Source organism: Mastigoproctus giganteus, chromosome 5, assembly GCF_048544385.1.
Source record: "Mastigoproctus giganteus isolate SK-2022 chromosome 5, ASM4854438v1, whole genome shotgun sequence".
Classification (NCBI taxonomy): Eukaryota; Metazoa; Arthropoda; class Arachnida; order Uropygi; family Thelyphonidae; genus Mastigoproctus; species Mastigoproctus giganteus.
In genome coordinates this window covers 37,272,676-37,287,017 of record NC_143579.1, presented here as the reverse complement: position 1 = coordinate 37,287,017, position 14,342 = coordinate 37,272,676, and the positions used below count along the sequence as shown (strand labels likewise).

At 35.6% G+C, this 14,342-nt stretch overlaps 1 protein-coding gene across 1 annotated transcript in view; it reads right to left on the bottom strand.

The window, feature by feature from the left end:
• P5CDh1 (delta-1-Pyrroline-5-carboxylate dehydrogenase 1) overlaps positions 1–14,342 on the bottom strand; it is a 186,049-nt gene that overhangs the window by 80,105 nt on the left and 91,602 nt on the right. Inside the window, exon 5 of the mRNA XM_090373981.1 lies at positions 9,757–9,837. Coding sequence (XP_090230107.1) covers positions 9,757–9,837 — 81 coding nt within the window. The remainder of the gene's footprint in view (positions 1–9,756; positions 9,838–14,342) is intronic.

Below are 14,342 nucleotides of genomic sequence, written 5' to 3'. Positions count from 1 at the left end.
AAATCTTATTAATATCCATACAAACACCAGAACCATATAAAATAAATGGCCAGTTCATTAGATATACCCCGTCATCTGGGCAATTGGCCATTCCATCAGAGACAGTGTCACATGTTTGTATCAGGCCACACAAAGCAGGTAGTCAGATACTAATGGATAGCAAGCAAGTGTATGCATCTGTGCACACATATGAACAGGTGTACATGCAGTTCAATGAGAATACATCATGACCTGCATGGCCAAGCACAGTACAATAGTCAGCACCAGAAGTGGCATTCCGGTATCATATATAATGCCACCAGGCTGGGGTAAGAGAATATAGCATGACTTGTGTCTAAAAATATATATAAATTCATACACCGACCATTGAATAAAATTTAAAATTTAATATGACTACAATCTTTACACAAAAATATTTACAATAAACTATTGTGGAATGCTAAAAACTGTAATAAAAGATCATTTACAATAAAATTTGCTAAAATATAAAACATAAAAGCGCTAAAAACCTGAAGCTTTCGGGAGCGTCAGCTCCCTTCTTCAACAGTGAAATGACTTCCTGCAACATCTCCTTAAGTAGCAGGCTCGCGGTACCTCCACACGTGGTATTTCTCCACGTGGTTCAATCGGCACATGGTCAGAACTGGAAGCGGAAATGTCTCGGGAACGTGGCAAAGAAAATCGTTCATCCGACCTTAATATAATTGTTTCAAAGATAGGATTAATACGTATACCTCTATCTCTATTGATGGTATTCCTACAGGATGAACTAATCCGTAAACCCTCGAGCCATTTACGCTCCCAGTATCCATGTGCACGATCCAAAATAATAGCGTCCTCCGGGGAGATTTGATGCTGCTTCTCCCACCATTGAATTTTATTCAATGAATTTATATATATTTTTAGACATGAGTTTTCCCGACCTCAGAGGCCTCTTTCAGGATATAGCATGACTTACATGGCCGAGCATGGTACAATAGTTGGCACCAGACATACTAGTGCAAGTATCACATACAATACCACCTTGCTGGAGCATTCACTCACACAAACATTCTAGAATATACAAAGAAAGAATGGTCCAATAACCAGAAAACATTCAGCCAACAGTGGATGGATAGTTTGCTTATGTCGCTGCACAATTTTTTTCATCCTCTGTCACCCTCTCACATCAGCAAATGGTCATGTGATAGTGCAGTACAAGTGGTATGAAAAAGGAGAATACTGGAATACACGATGCAATGGGACTTCCAGATGAGGTATAGCAGCAGATGATGCCACCAGGTTCAGCTCATAAGCTGAAAACAAGTAGCTACGGATATAGCAGGCATAGGAACAGTGACACTGGACATCTGAGGAGCGGAAAAGGTTTCCTGGTTCAACAAATGCCAGTTTCAGTTATTCCACACTGATGACAAGACCAGAGTATAGCAAAATAGCAACATGAAATGGAAGTGTGATGGTGTAGTGCCATTCAATTAATCTGTGGCAATCAGACAACAATCCTTACTTCTGATGTATCTTGATACCAATTTTACCAATCTGGTAACAATTATTTCTAGCAGCATAAAGAGCATCTCTAGGATAAGGAGGAACTAGCTGTTCATTGCAGGGATCCCCTGTGATCCAATCTGAAGCAACTGCAGGATGTGATTGAGTCTGCATGAGTCAGAATCACTGTGGAACACTTTGACACCTCGTGGAGTTCATATCCCAAGCACTTCAAGATACTTTGAGTGCTAAAGGCGTTACTTGCTGTTAGATCAGTGTACGTGATGAACTGGCATTTAGTGTAATTTTAAAATTATAAAATAATAAATAGAATAATTAAATCTTCCCAAAGTATTATACTACAGGCAGTCCTCAACTTTCATACATTTGACTTTTGTACAATTCAATATTTAGTACATTATACATTTATACCACTAAATCAGGTTTTGTACACCAAACTCACAATTCTGTACAACTGACAAGATCAAACTATTGATATCAGCAACTGCAATGGTGCTATTTCCATCATTACCAACACTAACTTCAGCTTAGTCTAGCACTGGATGCTCCTCACTGCACTGTGTTGCAAATGCAAATTCAAGCAAATTCAATGCTTAACCTATATTTAAACTTTGAAGTATTTCTGTCTGGTGCATTTCACCCTTATCATTTCATAAACATAAATGAAAAATGAAAAAAAAATATGGTGTTTTTACAAGTGAAAATAAATTTAGGTTTCAGACTTTATATGACTGAGAAAAAGATGAACATAATTAGGCATGCTGAGAATGGTAAATCTTTTACTTCAATTGTAAGTTCATACAACTTAAGCCAGTCAACAGTATGTTCAATTTTGGAGAACAAGATTAAAATTAATGAATATGTGTAAAATGCTGTTAACAGTTCATCACAGATTGTATCAAAAAGGTGTGACATATTGACATTATGGATTGATGATCAGCATCAAAAAACATCCAAGAGTTTCTCAATCATTCAAGCTAAGGCCCTCAGTTTGCATGAAGATTGGAAGAGCCAATTAAGTGAAGGAACTGCTGACACTCTGGAATTTCAAGAAAGTAAAGGCTGATTCAAAATCAGGGGTTGTTTACATAACATTAAATTGACAAGAGAATCTGCCAGTGCAGACAAAGAAACTGCTCACAAATTCGTGAATACTTTTTCCAAAGTAACTGAAGAAGGAGGTTATTCTTCTCATCAATTTTAAACATTGAAAACACAGAATTATTTGGAAAAGATACCTGCACAAACATATTGAGCGAAGGAAGAAGTTGTCCCCCAAGACATAAAACTTCTAAAAATAGCCTCACATTGCTTCTTGGTGGAAACACAGCTGGTGATTTTAAATTTAAATCAATGCTAATTCTGAATCAGAGATCTTTGAAAGAATGCTTCTGACATTTTAGAAATATAATTCAAAAGTCTGGGTTACTAAAATGATTTTTCAAGATTAGTTTAATCTTCATTTTGTACTGGCTTTTAAGCAATATTGCAGCAAGAATAATTTAGCATTCCAGGTAATATTACTTTTAGACAACATATCAACCACCCTACCATAGAAATATTGTTGGGACAGTGACCTCATAACCTCTCAGGCTTCTAGACTCCATTCAAAAAAGGGCAGTTAGGTTAATGACCCATCTCCAACCAACAAAGTCACTCCACTCTGTCTCATGGACATTTTATTTCTGCTGCATGCCTTTTCTATAGATACTTCAATGGGTACTGTTCTTCTGAGTTGGCCTCCATAATTCCCACTGGTCCAAACTAGCCGGAAAACACACGCCACAGCCAGTCAGCATTCTTTTACTGTCCAACTTCAAACTCACAAAACCAACTTTTCTTCTTCCTCATAAATTCCTTCAACTTTTGTATTCTGGAACAATTTCCCATCATATATATTTCTTGAAAATTACAATCTAGAGAAATTCAAGTCTAATGTCAAACAAGTTCACCTTTTCATCCCAAGTATGGTTGTTTGTTTGTTATTTAGTTTTTAGGAGCATTAGCAACTAAGGACATATTGCTCTGGGGATATGTGGTGGTCATTCCCTGACCTTTCTGCATCCTCCATAATTGGTGGACGTGGGCTCGAACCCCAGTCTAATCAAGAAGCATCTGCTACGCACTGCTGCTCCTGCCCACCTGGTTATGGAGGCACCTCCCAAGTATGGTACTATAGTTTCTAATACCTCTCGTGCTTGGGGGTATCATTAAAAAAAAAAAAGTTTCATAAGAGAATCAACCCCATCAATTCAGGCATTGGTTTCAATAATCACTTTTAAAATCTCTGCTGTTTTCTCAGTTATTAATTGTTGTTCCCTATTCTCTGTTTCTTTATCATCCATTTTCTGTTGACCGAGTTTGATTAGATTTTTTTGATCCCTTCAGCTATTCTGTCAATACCTCCTCCAGCAATGTTGCTAGTCAACTTATTCTTCTGCACCTCTCCTCTAAGAGGAAATCCTTAAAATTCAATTAAATGTTCTGGCAATGGTTTATTTCAGGAAAAGGCTCTCATACTGGTAAAATCTCTCAAACAACCAGAATAGTTACAGACAGCTCAACCACTTCCAAGATACAACTAAAGAACCATTTTCAATGATATTTTAATGCTAAAAATAAAAATCAAGCTCACTAATGGCTAAGTGTTACTATAGTTAAATGAAATATTCCTTTTGTGAATAAAGAGCTGGTCAATTTATAAAACAATCCATTGTCTGAGTGAAAAGAACCTCATTTACATCAATAATTTGCATGTCACAGAAGTGAGCATTTTAAGTTTAAAAAAATGCCATTAGAGTTTTGATCTTTATATATACATATGATGCATTTATCATATTATCGAACTGTTATTAATTTCATTAATTTAGCATTATTGCAGCATAAGTCAATAAATTTATTCCGGGTTCAGGCATATCACCTGCAGAAATTTATGCAAAGAGTTAAAGTATACACTCTGAAACCACATACACTACCAGATCTGGAAAAATAAAACATCCAGCTTGTGTAGTTTTTTTGAGTAAGTGTAAATTACACATGAGCACTAAAAACCTTGATACCTGAAACCTTGAAAACCTGGTTAATAACATAATTGTTTTAAATTTAAGGAACCAAAATACTTCCATTCAATTTAAACGGGTTCAAACATCTGTAAAGTTCAGAATATGTCAGTATTAATTAATCAAGAGAAATTTAGTCAGATATTCTTATTAACACTACAGAATTTTTGTAATTCTCATTTAAAATATTAATAATCCTCTAGTTTTGTTGTGGTAAATATTCACAAACAGAGGGTTAACACATCAATTTTATTTATATGAGAAAGATAACAATTATGCCGTGAAGAAATTCGGTAAATTTCTCATATGTGATAACGAAATCACCAAGTTTTGCTTTTTCTACAATAACAATCATGCAGCTCAATATATATGAGTTGTACATTAAAAATGTACAGCTGCTGCCAAGGAAGCTAAACTAGGATACCTTAGTTAAAAATGAATGTTGAAATATATTTTTGCCATCAAATGTAACAAAATACCAGATGTAATTAACTGATGACTTAATCTCTATTGTTCGATGAAAACATCTGTCCATGCTCTTATCACCAAAAATTTAGTCTATAAAAGTCCACGTGCGCAAATGTAAACAGCATAACTTTAGAGACATTCTGCTACCAGTCTCTTATACTGTCCAATCAATACAATTGTACTATTCAATAAACTCTTTAGATGCCAGCATCTGCTCAATTTGTAATTCAAGGAATGTGCCACCTTTGCTTCAGACAATTTTGAGAACATTAAGGAGTAGCATCCAAACACTGAGTATTCCAAAGCTTTGACAAATTTCTTCGCTATGCCTAACTTAATGTGAAGTGGTGGCATCAAGGCCAAAGACCATATCTATCTGAGCAAAGGAACTATTAACCACATTGTGTTTACCAGGCTTTAATTTCTGTCCAAGACCATTCTCTTCTGATATGGTGCTGGCTTATTGCTCTGCTGTGCGCCTGGCAGATGAAGAAAGGATACTTAGTGCAACCACCTTGCAATCTATGAAAAAATCATAGTCATAAAGTCCTCCCCTCAACTCCACAGCCATCCCATTCAGAGATGTCTCTAGTAAATGCCTCATTTTTATAGTCTTCCTTCCTAGGAACTAAATGGGCTACAAGAATCAATTGGCATTTATTTTTGTTGTGGAAGAAAGCAGCCATCAGACTTCTCATTGAACTGCTGATGAACAGACATCACTATGTTGGATTGCAATCAATACCAACTTCTTCAAGAGGCCATTCACATCTGAGCAGTAGCACAAAGAATCAGTAACTATGCATAACAGTGGACTAGGAAGTCTTCACTATGCAGCATTTGGAATGGTTAAAGGCATAATACTTCTTTCATTTTTAGCCTTCTCTTTAGATATACTGAAATGTCCACCACATAGAAGTAGCACCATCATACAGTAAAAGCTTTGTTATTCAATAAGCAAGCGGATTATGGCTTTTTGCTTACCTAAATTTTCTAGCTATCTGAACATCAACATCAACTTAAAAATTTCATTATTGTACAGTAATCTATAATTCATTTTTTTTTTTTTTATATGGCGAGTGTCACCAAGCAGTAATTATTTTAGTTTTCCATTTTTTTTTTTTAAGTTCCCCTAATTTGAAGTGTAACATTCAAAAAAATGCCTTTTAATGAATATACCTTCCTTTGTATAGAAAGGCACACTCAGTATAACATATGTATGTAATAAATAAATGTTCTGTAATAAAAGAAAATAAAGTATTTTATCATAATATTTACTAGATGTTTTAGTAATTTCATGCCAATAAAGGGATTCAACTCCAATAAATTACATTTATTCTAATATGGACTGCAAAGAAAACTACTGTAACCAAAGCAAAAATTGTACTCTATACATTTAAGTTATGGAAGAAACAGAAAAATTAACAAAAAAATTAAAAGAATGAAACTATGGTCTAATCAACTGAAGATTATCAAATTAAATTAACAGTTTTACGAAGTAATGTGCTGCTGTAAACTGCAACAGGTTATATTCATGAAATGCTATCATTACCTTCAAATGAACTACAGAAAACAAAGAAACTTAAAATAAATAGCCAGCGAGATCAATACTCATTCAGGGAAGCACAACCAAATAGAACTCGGAAAGAGATGGTGCAATTGCAGTAGAAACAAGGCAAGAACACACACACATGCAAAAACCCCAAAGAAAATATCAACACCCACCTAAGAAAAAAAAATAATGCACAAAAGTAGTGGAGGAACCATAGAAACCACTTTGAAGATGGCAAACTTAAGTATCAGCCACTATAAATCTAAACATTCATATTTCTGTCATGGACTGCTTATAGTAAGTAAAGTATCCACAGATGCTCCTCAAATTTTAGAGAGTGCAACACACCCTCTAAAACTTAAATAAAATACAATACGAAATAGAAATTTCACTGTCAACTGCAACTAACTTACAAGCCTAAATGGTTTGTCAGTTAATTCTGTTCACAGTGATGCTGCATTTTGTATTTTATTATAATACAGATATGCAACTAAACTTTAAACAACTCATAATACAAAGCAAGACAAAATTAAAACAACAAAAACAACTTTTTGTTACACAGACTTCCATTACAATTTTTTTTAATTATTCAAAAGCACTATACAGGCGGGCCTCGATTAACGCTATTAATTCGTCCCGCGAGCGCATCGCGCAAAACGGAAAGGCGTTAATCGAATATCATAACCAATATGAAAAATTATAATTGGTACTTGACCTGGAATGTCCATAAAGAATTTTAAATAACTTTTAAATAATACCTTTTAAATAACTTTTTAACTGCATGCCATGTAAAAGATAATAAAAATTATAGAATTAAATGTTTATTGTTCAAAATATATAATGGAGAAACTAACTATTTGCTACAGAAATATTTGAACACAGTCGTTTGAAAAGTTTTGGCTTTCGTTTTTTCATCATACAATTTCCGATAGCCGACAATAAGCTTCTCTAGGCCCTGGCGAAATAACATGCTTCTTTCGATGTTAGGATCAACATCCATTACCTTTTGTTTAAGGTTCTCTGCAATACGAAAGATTTCGCCTAGTTCTTTTACCGTTATCTCCTTTGAGGTAACATTTTCATCTGGCTCACACTCTTTTTTCTTCAGCTTCTTCGTGCGCACGCTGTTGCTCTATTTGAAGGAGATCATTCTCACTTAGCTGTTCTAAATGCGAATTCAGTGATTCTCGAATGTTAGCCGCATCCAAGCCTTTGAAACCAAGTTCATTACCAATATTAGTTATGTCTTCAATAACTTTTTGAACTGCATCTTTGAAGCAAGTAAAATCGTTTGCGCGGGGTAAAAGATGCTTCCAAACTGCTCTCATATTGCTGGCTGTCACTTCTTCCCATGCTGCATGAATGTTTTCAATGGCCAATCGTATGTTATATTTTTTCCAAAATTCTGGTACAGAAATTGCATTATCTCCTGTTATAGCTTCAAGTGCCTGTGCAAAGGTTCTGCGGAGATAGTAAGCCTTGAAAGTTGCAATCGTCCCCTGGTCCATGGGTTGCAATAACGAAGTCGTATTCGCCGGTATGTTATTATTTGGTTTTTAGGAGCATTAGCAACTAAGGCCATATTGCTCTGGGGATATGCGGTGGTCATTCCGACCTTTCCGCTTCCTCCGTATTTGGTGGTAATGGGCTCGAACTCCGGTTCGAGCTTCTAATCAAGAAGCGTGTGCTACCGCACTGCCGCTCCTGCCCACCTGGCTACGGAGGCGCCGTTCGCTGGTAAAAAAACAACTTTCACATTTTCATTTAAGTCACCAAGTGCAGAAGGATGTCCAGGTGCATTATCTACAAGCAACAGAGCTTTAAAAGTAAGATTATTTTTCTTGCAATAGGCTTCAACTGTTGGACAGAAATAAGACGTAAACCAGTCTTCAAATAGGGCTTTGGTCATCCATGCTTTTTTATTTGAACGAAAAATGACTGGAAGAGTGCGATGGCTGTATCCTTTTAAAGCCCTAGGATTTTGTGCACGGTACACAAGCATGGGTTTCAATTTAAAATCACCTTCAGCGTTACCTCCTAATAAAAGTGTTAGTCGATCTTTTGAGACTTTATACCCAGGTTGTGATGCTTCATTTGCAGCCAAATAAGTTTTAGTTGGCATCCGTTTCCAAAATACGCCCGTTTCTTCTACATTAAATATTTGCCGATCATCTTATTCAGCATCCTGAATGATTTTTTGCAATTCTGCAGGAAATTTGGCTGCAGCATCTTCATCAGCACTAGCAGCTTCCCCTGTTACTTTAACATTATGCAGTCGTGCTGAATTTTTGAAACGTCCAAACCACCCTGAACTAGCAACAAACATTTCAGTCTCCCCTTGATATTTTGTTTCTTTGAGCTTAGTAAAAAGGTTAATAGTTTTGCTCTGAATATTGTCCTTAGATAATGGAATTCTTTTTTGATTGCAACCTTCTATCCAAATTGATAAAAGACTTTCCATTTCAATCATTATTAGAGTTCTGTTTCTGGTATTTTGTAAGACAAAAGAAGATGATGAAACTTTACCTTTCTCTTTATATTCGTTCTTACGGCTCAAGATAGTTCGTACGGTAGACTCACTGTATCCTAGATCTCTTACGATTTTCGCATGGTTTGCACCATGTTCATGTTTTTTAATAACTTCAAGTTTATCAGCTAAAGTAATAACTTTTCGTTTTTTTTTATTACAATCACGTTGTTTTTCACTCTTTCTTTTATCCATAATTAACAGGGGTAGAAAATTAGAATTTTTAAATACGTCTGCACGTGACTTTATTAGGTGGAGACAAACAAGTAACACGTCTACTTAGTTGATGGAACACACTGAGGCGGGAAGTGGACAAACGCTTGTTTATTGGCAGTCAGACATTTAGTGCGCGATTCGAATCTTTTTCAACTATCAGAAATAAAAGATCGCGTTAACTGGAAATTTGAATCGCGTAAAGTAAAAAGTGGTATCATTTTTTCCAATCGCGGTAACTGAAAACCGTGTTAATCGAACTCGCGTTAAGCGAGGCCTGCCTGTATTCAGAAACAATTTGTTTATATCTTGAATACTGCTCGCAATCTAATAACAATCTCCCTGGAAGAATGCTAGGCTCTACAACTGATTTGTAATTATAATTATTACAAAATTGATAGATACTACTTTTATTAAGTAAAGCTTACTTTTGCAAAGTATGCATTAAATCTCAAGAAGTCTGCTAACTCAGCAGCTGAATCAATTTCTGCTTGAACTACAGTCTTACCCTATAAAAAATTATGCATATAATAAATTGAAAGATTAAATTACAATTAAAGTAATAGCTGGTGATTTAAAGATTAACAAGAAATAAAATAACTGGAGAAATCAAAAATTTTCAGGATATGGATAATATTATTATCTTCAATAAGAAAGTTGGTTTAGATAAAGCATTGAGGAAATTCAAGAAAGTCTAATTATTTTTGACTGTGCGTTCTTAACTGTATGTGTGTTCTTAGCTCTTTCAAGGTTATTAAATGGTACATTTTATGCATAATTTAATAACCTCAAAACAGGCAAGGTGTAGTTTAAAGTTGATCGCCTGGACAAAGGAGGTGAAAGGATTTTTGGTATATCACTGAAGAAGGTTCAGGGTAACTGCTAATCTGGAGGAGGAGGGAATAAGAAATCACTGGAATGGTGTAGATTAGTGGCATGATCCAAAATTACACTTGTGCAGTACTGTATTCCAGGACCATTTTTGTTTTAATTCAGAGACAAAAAAAAGGCCCTGAAAATGTATATATCATGTACATAGCCTTCAACTTCCACCCCTAATAAAAACATACACTGTGTTTGTTTACTACAAAGACTAATTCAATTTTCTGCATTGCAAGAGCAAAGTAATCTCCTGTAGAAATGTAACATTTCGATTTCATTATAACAAGGAAAAATAAATATAGCAAATTCCTGTTATAATGATTCCAACTATAATGTTTTTTCTTCTGGTACTCTGATCAATCCTGTGAAGTGAGGAAAGGGGGGGGGGGTCCTGCTTATAGTACTCTTTGGGGTCAGTCCCCTTGAAAGCACTATAACGGAAGTTTACTGTATGTGTGCACACATGTAAAAATAGAAAAGAAAAGAAATGAAATTACTCCTTACAGTTAGTTAGTAAATTGAAATGTGCATAAATTGGTGATAAAATAGTGTTATTCTCAATTAATGTCACACCCCTTCCAGATAGCAAAATTTTCTAGATAATCAAACGTAAGGTAAAATTAAATAAAGTCTATTATAATGTATTAAGGTAAAATAAAAAGACTTTAAATAGCGTAAAAAAAAAACGAATTTATTTAATTAAAAATAATAATAATTTTCTGCCCATTTCAGTGCTGTTTCTTTTCATTGACATTTTACCATAAAAAAACTGAGAAAAATAACAAATCGCAGTTTCAGGATGATATTATTCTTACTGAATCTGGAGCTAAACTAAACATAATATAAAATGAAGAGAACAAAATATATCATGGAAAATTGGATTCACGGAAGAGAATGACTAAACTATCACTCATGGTTTCTGAGAAAACCTATTAGTTCAGGCTCAGGAGAGAACTGAAGAGGGCAATTCTCCTACAAATCACAGCCTAAAAAATGTGCCACTTGTACAATGTTTGAGCACTTTCTGAAACAGGACACGATATAGCCAAGGGGTATATCATCTTGTGTGTTTGATGCAGAGTGTGTGAAGAAATCAGGCACCAACTCAGCATTCTGATGAACATTTATGGGAGATTGAAAGTATGGTGGATGCCCTCAAATGAATTAAACTGAGGGCCCATCAAGCTCCCAGCTACCCAAATCAATGCTGGAGCTCACACTTATGCAATATTTTATTCTTGTTATACATTTATTTATTTTTTTATTTTAATATTTAAATATACAGTTTACAATCAGTATGCATGTATTTTATTTTATATTATCATAATAAAGACATTTTACAGATTTGAGTCAGTGTTATTTAGTAGCACTACAGATGAATTGTATCTCGTAACTTATACTGTAGCACATGATAGGAGAATTCTAGTGTTTTAATTGTGGAAAACAAGTATCTCAAAAGTTCGAATCACATAGGTTGGCACTAATTAGATAATTTTATTATCTATTATAATTAACTTATAACTTTATAGCAGTAACAGCAGTAACTTTATAGCATAAAACATATAACAAACTTATTTGTTATAAATAAAATAAACTTGATAGAGTAATACATATAACGTTAACTTGATAGCATAATATGTGCTGTTACTGCATAACTGATGAAGAGAGTAGTGTTATTCTCAATTATATTGAACTGAAAATGGAAATTATGCCTCAGAGTAGAGCAGAAAAGCAAACAGGATCAAATGAGCGAGACTGTTGTGGCTCAGGAGAGAACTGAGGAGGGCAATTCTCCTACAAATCAGTCTAAAAAATGTGCCACTTGTACAATGTTTGAGCACCTTCTGGAGCAGGACACGATATAGCCAAGGGGTATATCATCTTGTGTGTTTGGTGCAGAGAGTGTGGAGAAATCAGGCACCAACTCAGCATTCTAATGGACATTTATGGGAGATTGAAAAGTACGGTGGATGCCCTCAAATAAATTAAACTGAGGGCCCATCAAGCTCCCAGCTACCCAAATCAATGCTGGAGCTCACACTTGTGCATCAGGCAACATAGCATCAATCACCAAAGCAGAATGTTCAGGTCAGGCAGGAGGTAGTTATTGTTGGTAATTTTATTTTCAGGGAAAATGGAAATATATTGAGCAAGAAGGATGGATGGAACAAGACCAGGGTATGTCTGTCAGAGGCAAAAGCAGATGACATTGTAGAGCAGATATCATCTTTTAAGGGCATAAAAGGTGATATTCTACAGCATTAATGACATTAAGAGTAGGAGATCTGCAGACTTAATTAACCAATACAGGACAATGTTGTAAAAAAAAGTCGAGAGTTAGGGTTATATTTGAAAGTGTCCACAATTCTGCCCAGACATAGGAGGGAGTAAATGATAAGAGCCTTGAAGAGATTGTGCAAGGCTCATGGTTTTCAATAATTTGAATAATTTCTCTTTTAGAAATTACTGAAATTAAAAATAAGAAAGGAAACTGGGTTGCATGTAATCTATACAATTATACTAAGGAAGGTAGCAAAGAAGGTAAGCAAACCCACATCCATAATTAAGAAAGCATCCTTGGATTCAGGGAAGTCCCTGTGGACAGGAGATGTGTGAATGTCTCCAATTCACAAAGGGGATTAAAGGATGACACAAATAATTACAGATCTGTTAGCTTAACTTCTTTTCCAGAGAAAATAATAGTCACTGGTTAAAGAAGTAATGCAGGACCATCTAAGACAGTAGTGTCATTATACTTCAGTCACAGCATGAGTTTGTTAAGGGGAAATCTTGTTTGATCAATTTAATTGAATACTATGATACAGTCACAAAGGAACTGGATGCAAAAAATAATTTTTAGGTAAGCTTTTGCTACTGTTGCATGTAACAGGCTGCTGTACAAATTAAAGCAGAGCAGCATTAAGGGAAAGTTACTGCTATGGATAAAGGGATAGTTGAGTGGGAGAAAACAGAATGTGATTATCAATGGACATTGCTCTTCATGCACTAATTTTATTAGTGATGTCCCTAGGGGTTCAGCAGTGCTGGACACACCATTATTTTCTGTATTTATTAATGACAGTGACAATATAGCAGGCTTAATGAAGATATAGCAGGTTTAATGTCTAATTTTGCAGTTGATAGACAGGTTGGCAGGATGGTATGCTACTCCAACAAGATTTAGAAAAATTAGGCAGATCGGCTAAGAAATGGCAATTAAAGTTTCAAATTCAAATTACTGCATATAGGTAGCAGTAGTGCCTCCGTAGCCGAGTGGTCAGGAGCGGGAGTGCAGTAGAGCACGCTCTTTGAGTAGACCGGGGTTCAAGCCCCTGACTGCTGAATACGGTCAATCTGCCAACCCGCACTGGACCAGCGTGGCAGATTATGGTCCATTTCCCTCAGCATGAATTGTTGAGGAGACTTCCATCCTGCAGTGGGTTGATAGTGGCTGCACTTTTAATCCTTGCGTAATGTACCAACTGTGCAATTCTACATTCAGGACAGTTGAAAAAGATCTGGTGGGGGGGGGGAGATATGCAGTCAGATATGTTGTGATCTGTGCAGTGCAGACAGGCTGCCAGGACAACTCATGATGTTTTGTCAATGACATACAGGAATTTTACTAGCAAGGATAAAGAGATGATTATCCAATTATATAAGGCTGGTCAGGCCACATCTTGAGTACTGTATACAGGTCTGAAGGTCTCATTTTAAGAAGGATGTAGAGCAGAAGGGCAATGAGATTGGTGAGGGGAAACAAAGAGCCTTTCTTGCTCTTACCAAGAAAGGTCCTTTCTGCAAACTGCAGCATCTGAAAACTAGGCACCTGTGAGGTGATTTGACTGAGCTGCTTAAGGCTTTTAATGGGATGAGAAAGCTCAACACTGACGAGATTCTTCCTCTTGTGTAGACTACAGCATGTGTGTGTGATGTGTTTTATATATATATGATTCCAATTATATAAGGCTGGGGGCCTTTGCCCTTAAATACTTTATAGTATATATATGATTCTTAATATAAATAATTCTTGTTGTTATTACAGTAGAGATTCAGTTATCCGGAATAATTGATGTCAGACCACTTCTGGATAGCCAAATTTTCCAGATAATCGACCATAATGTAAGATTAA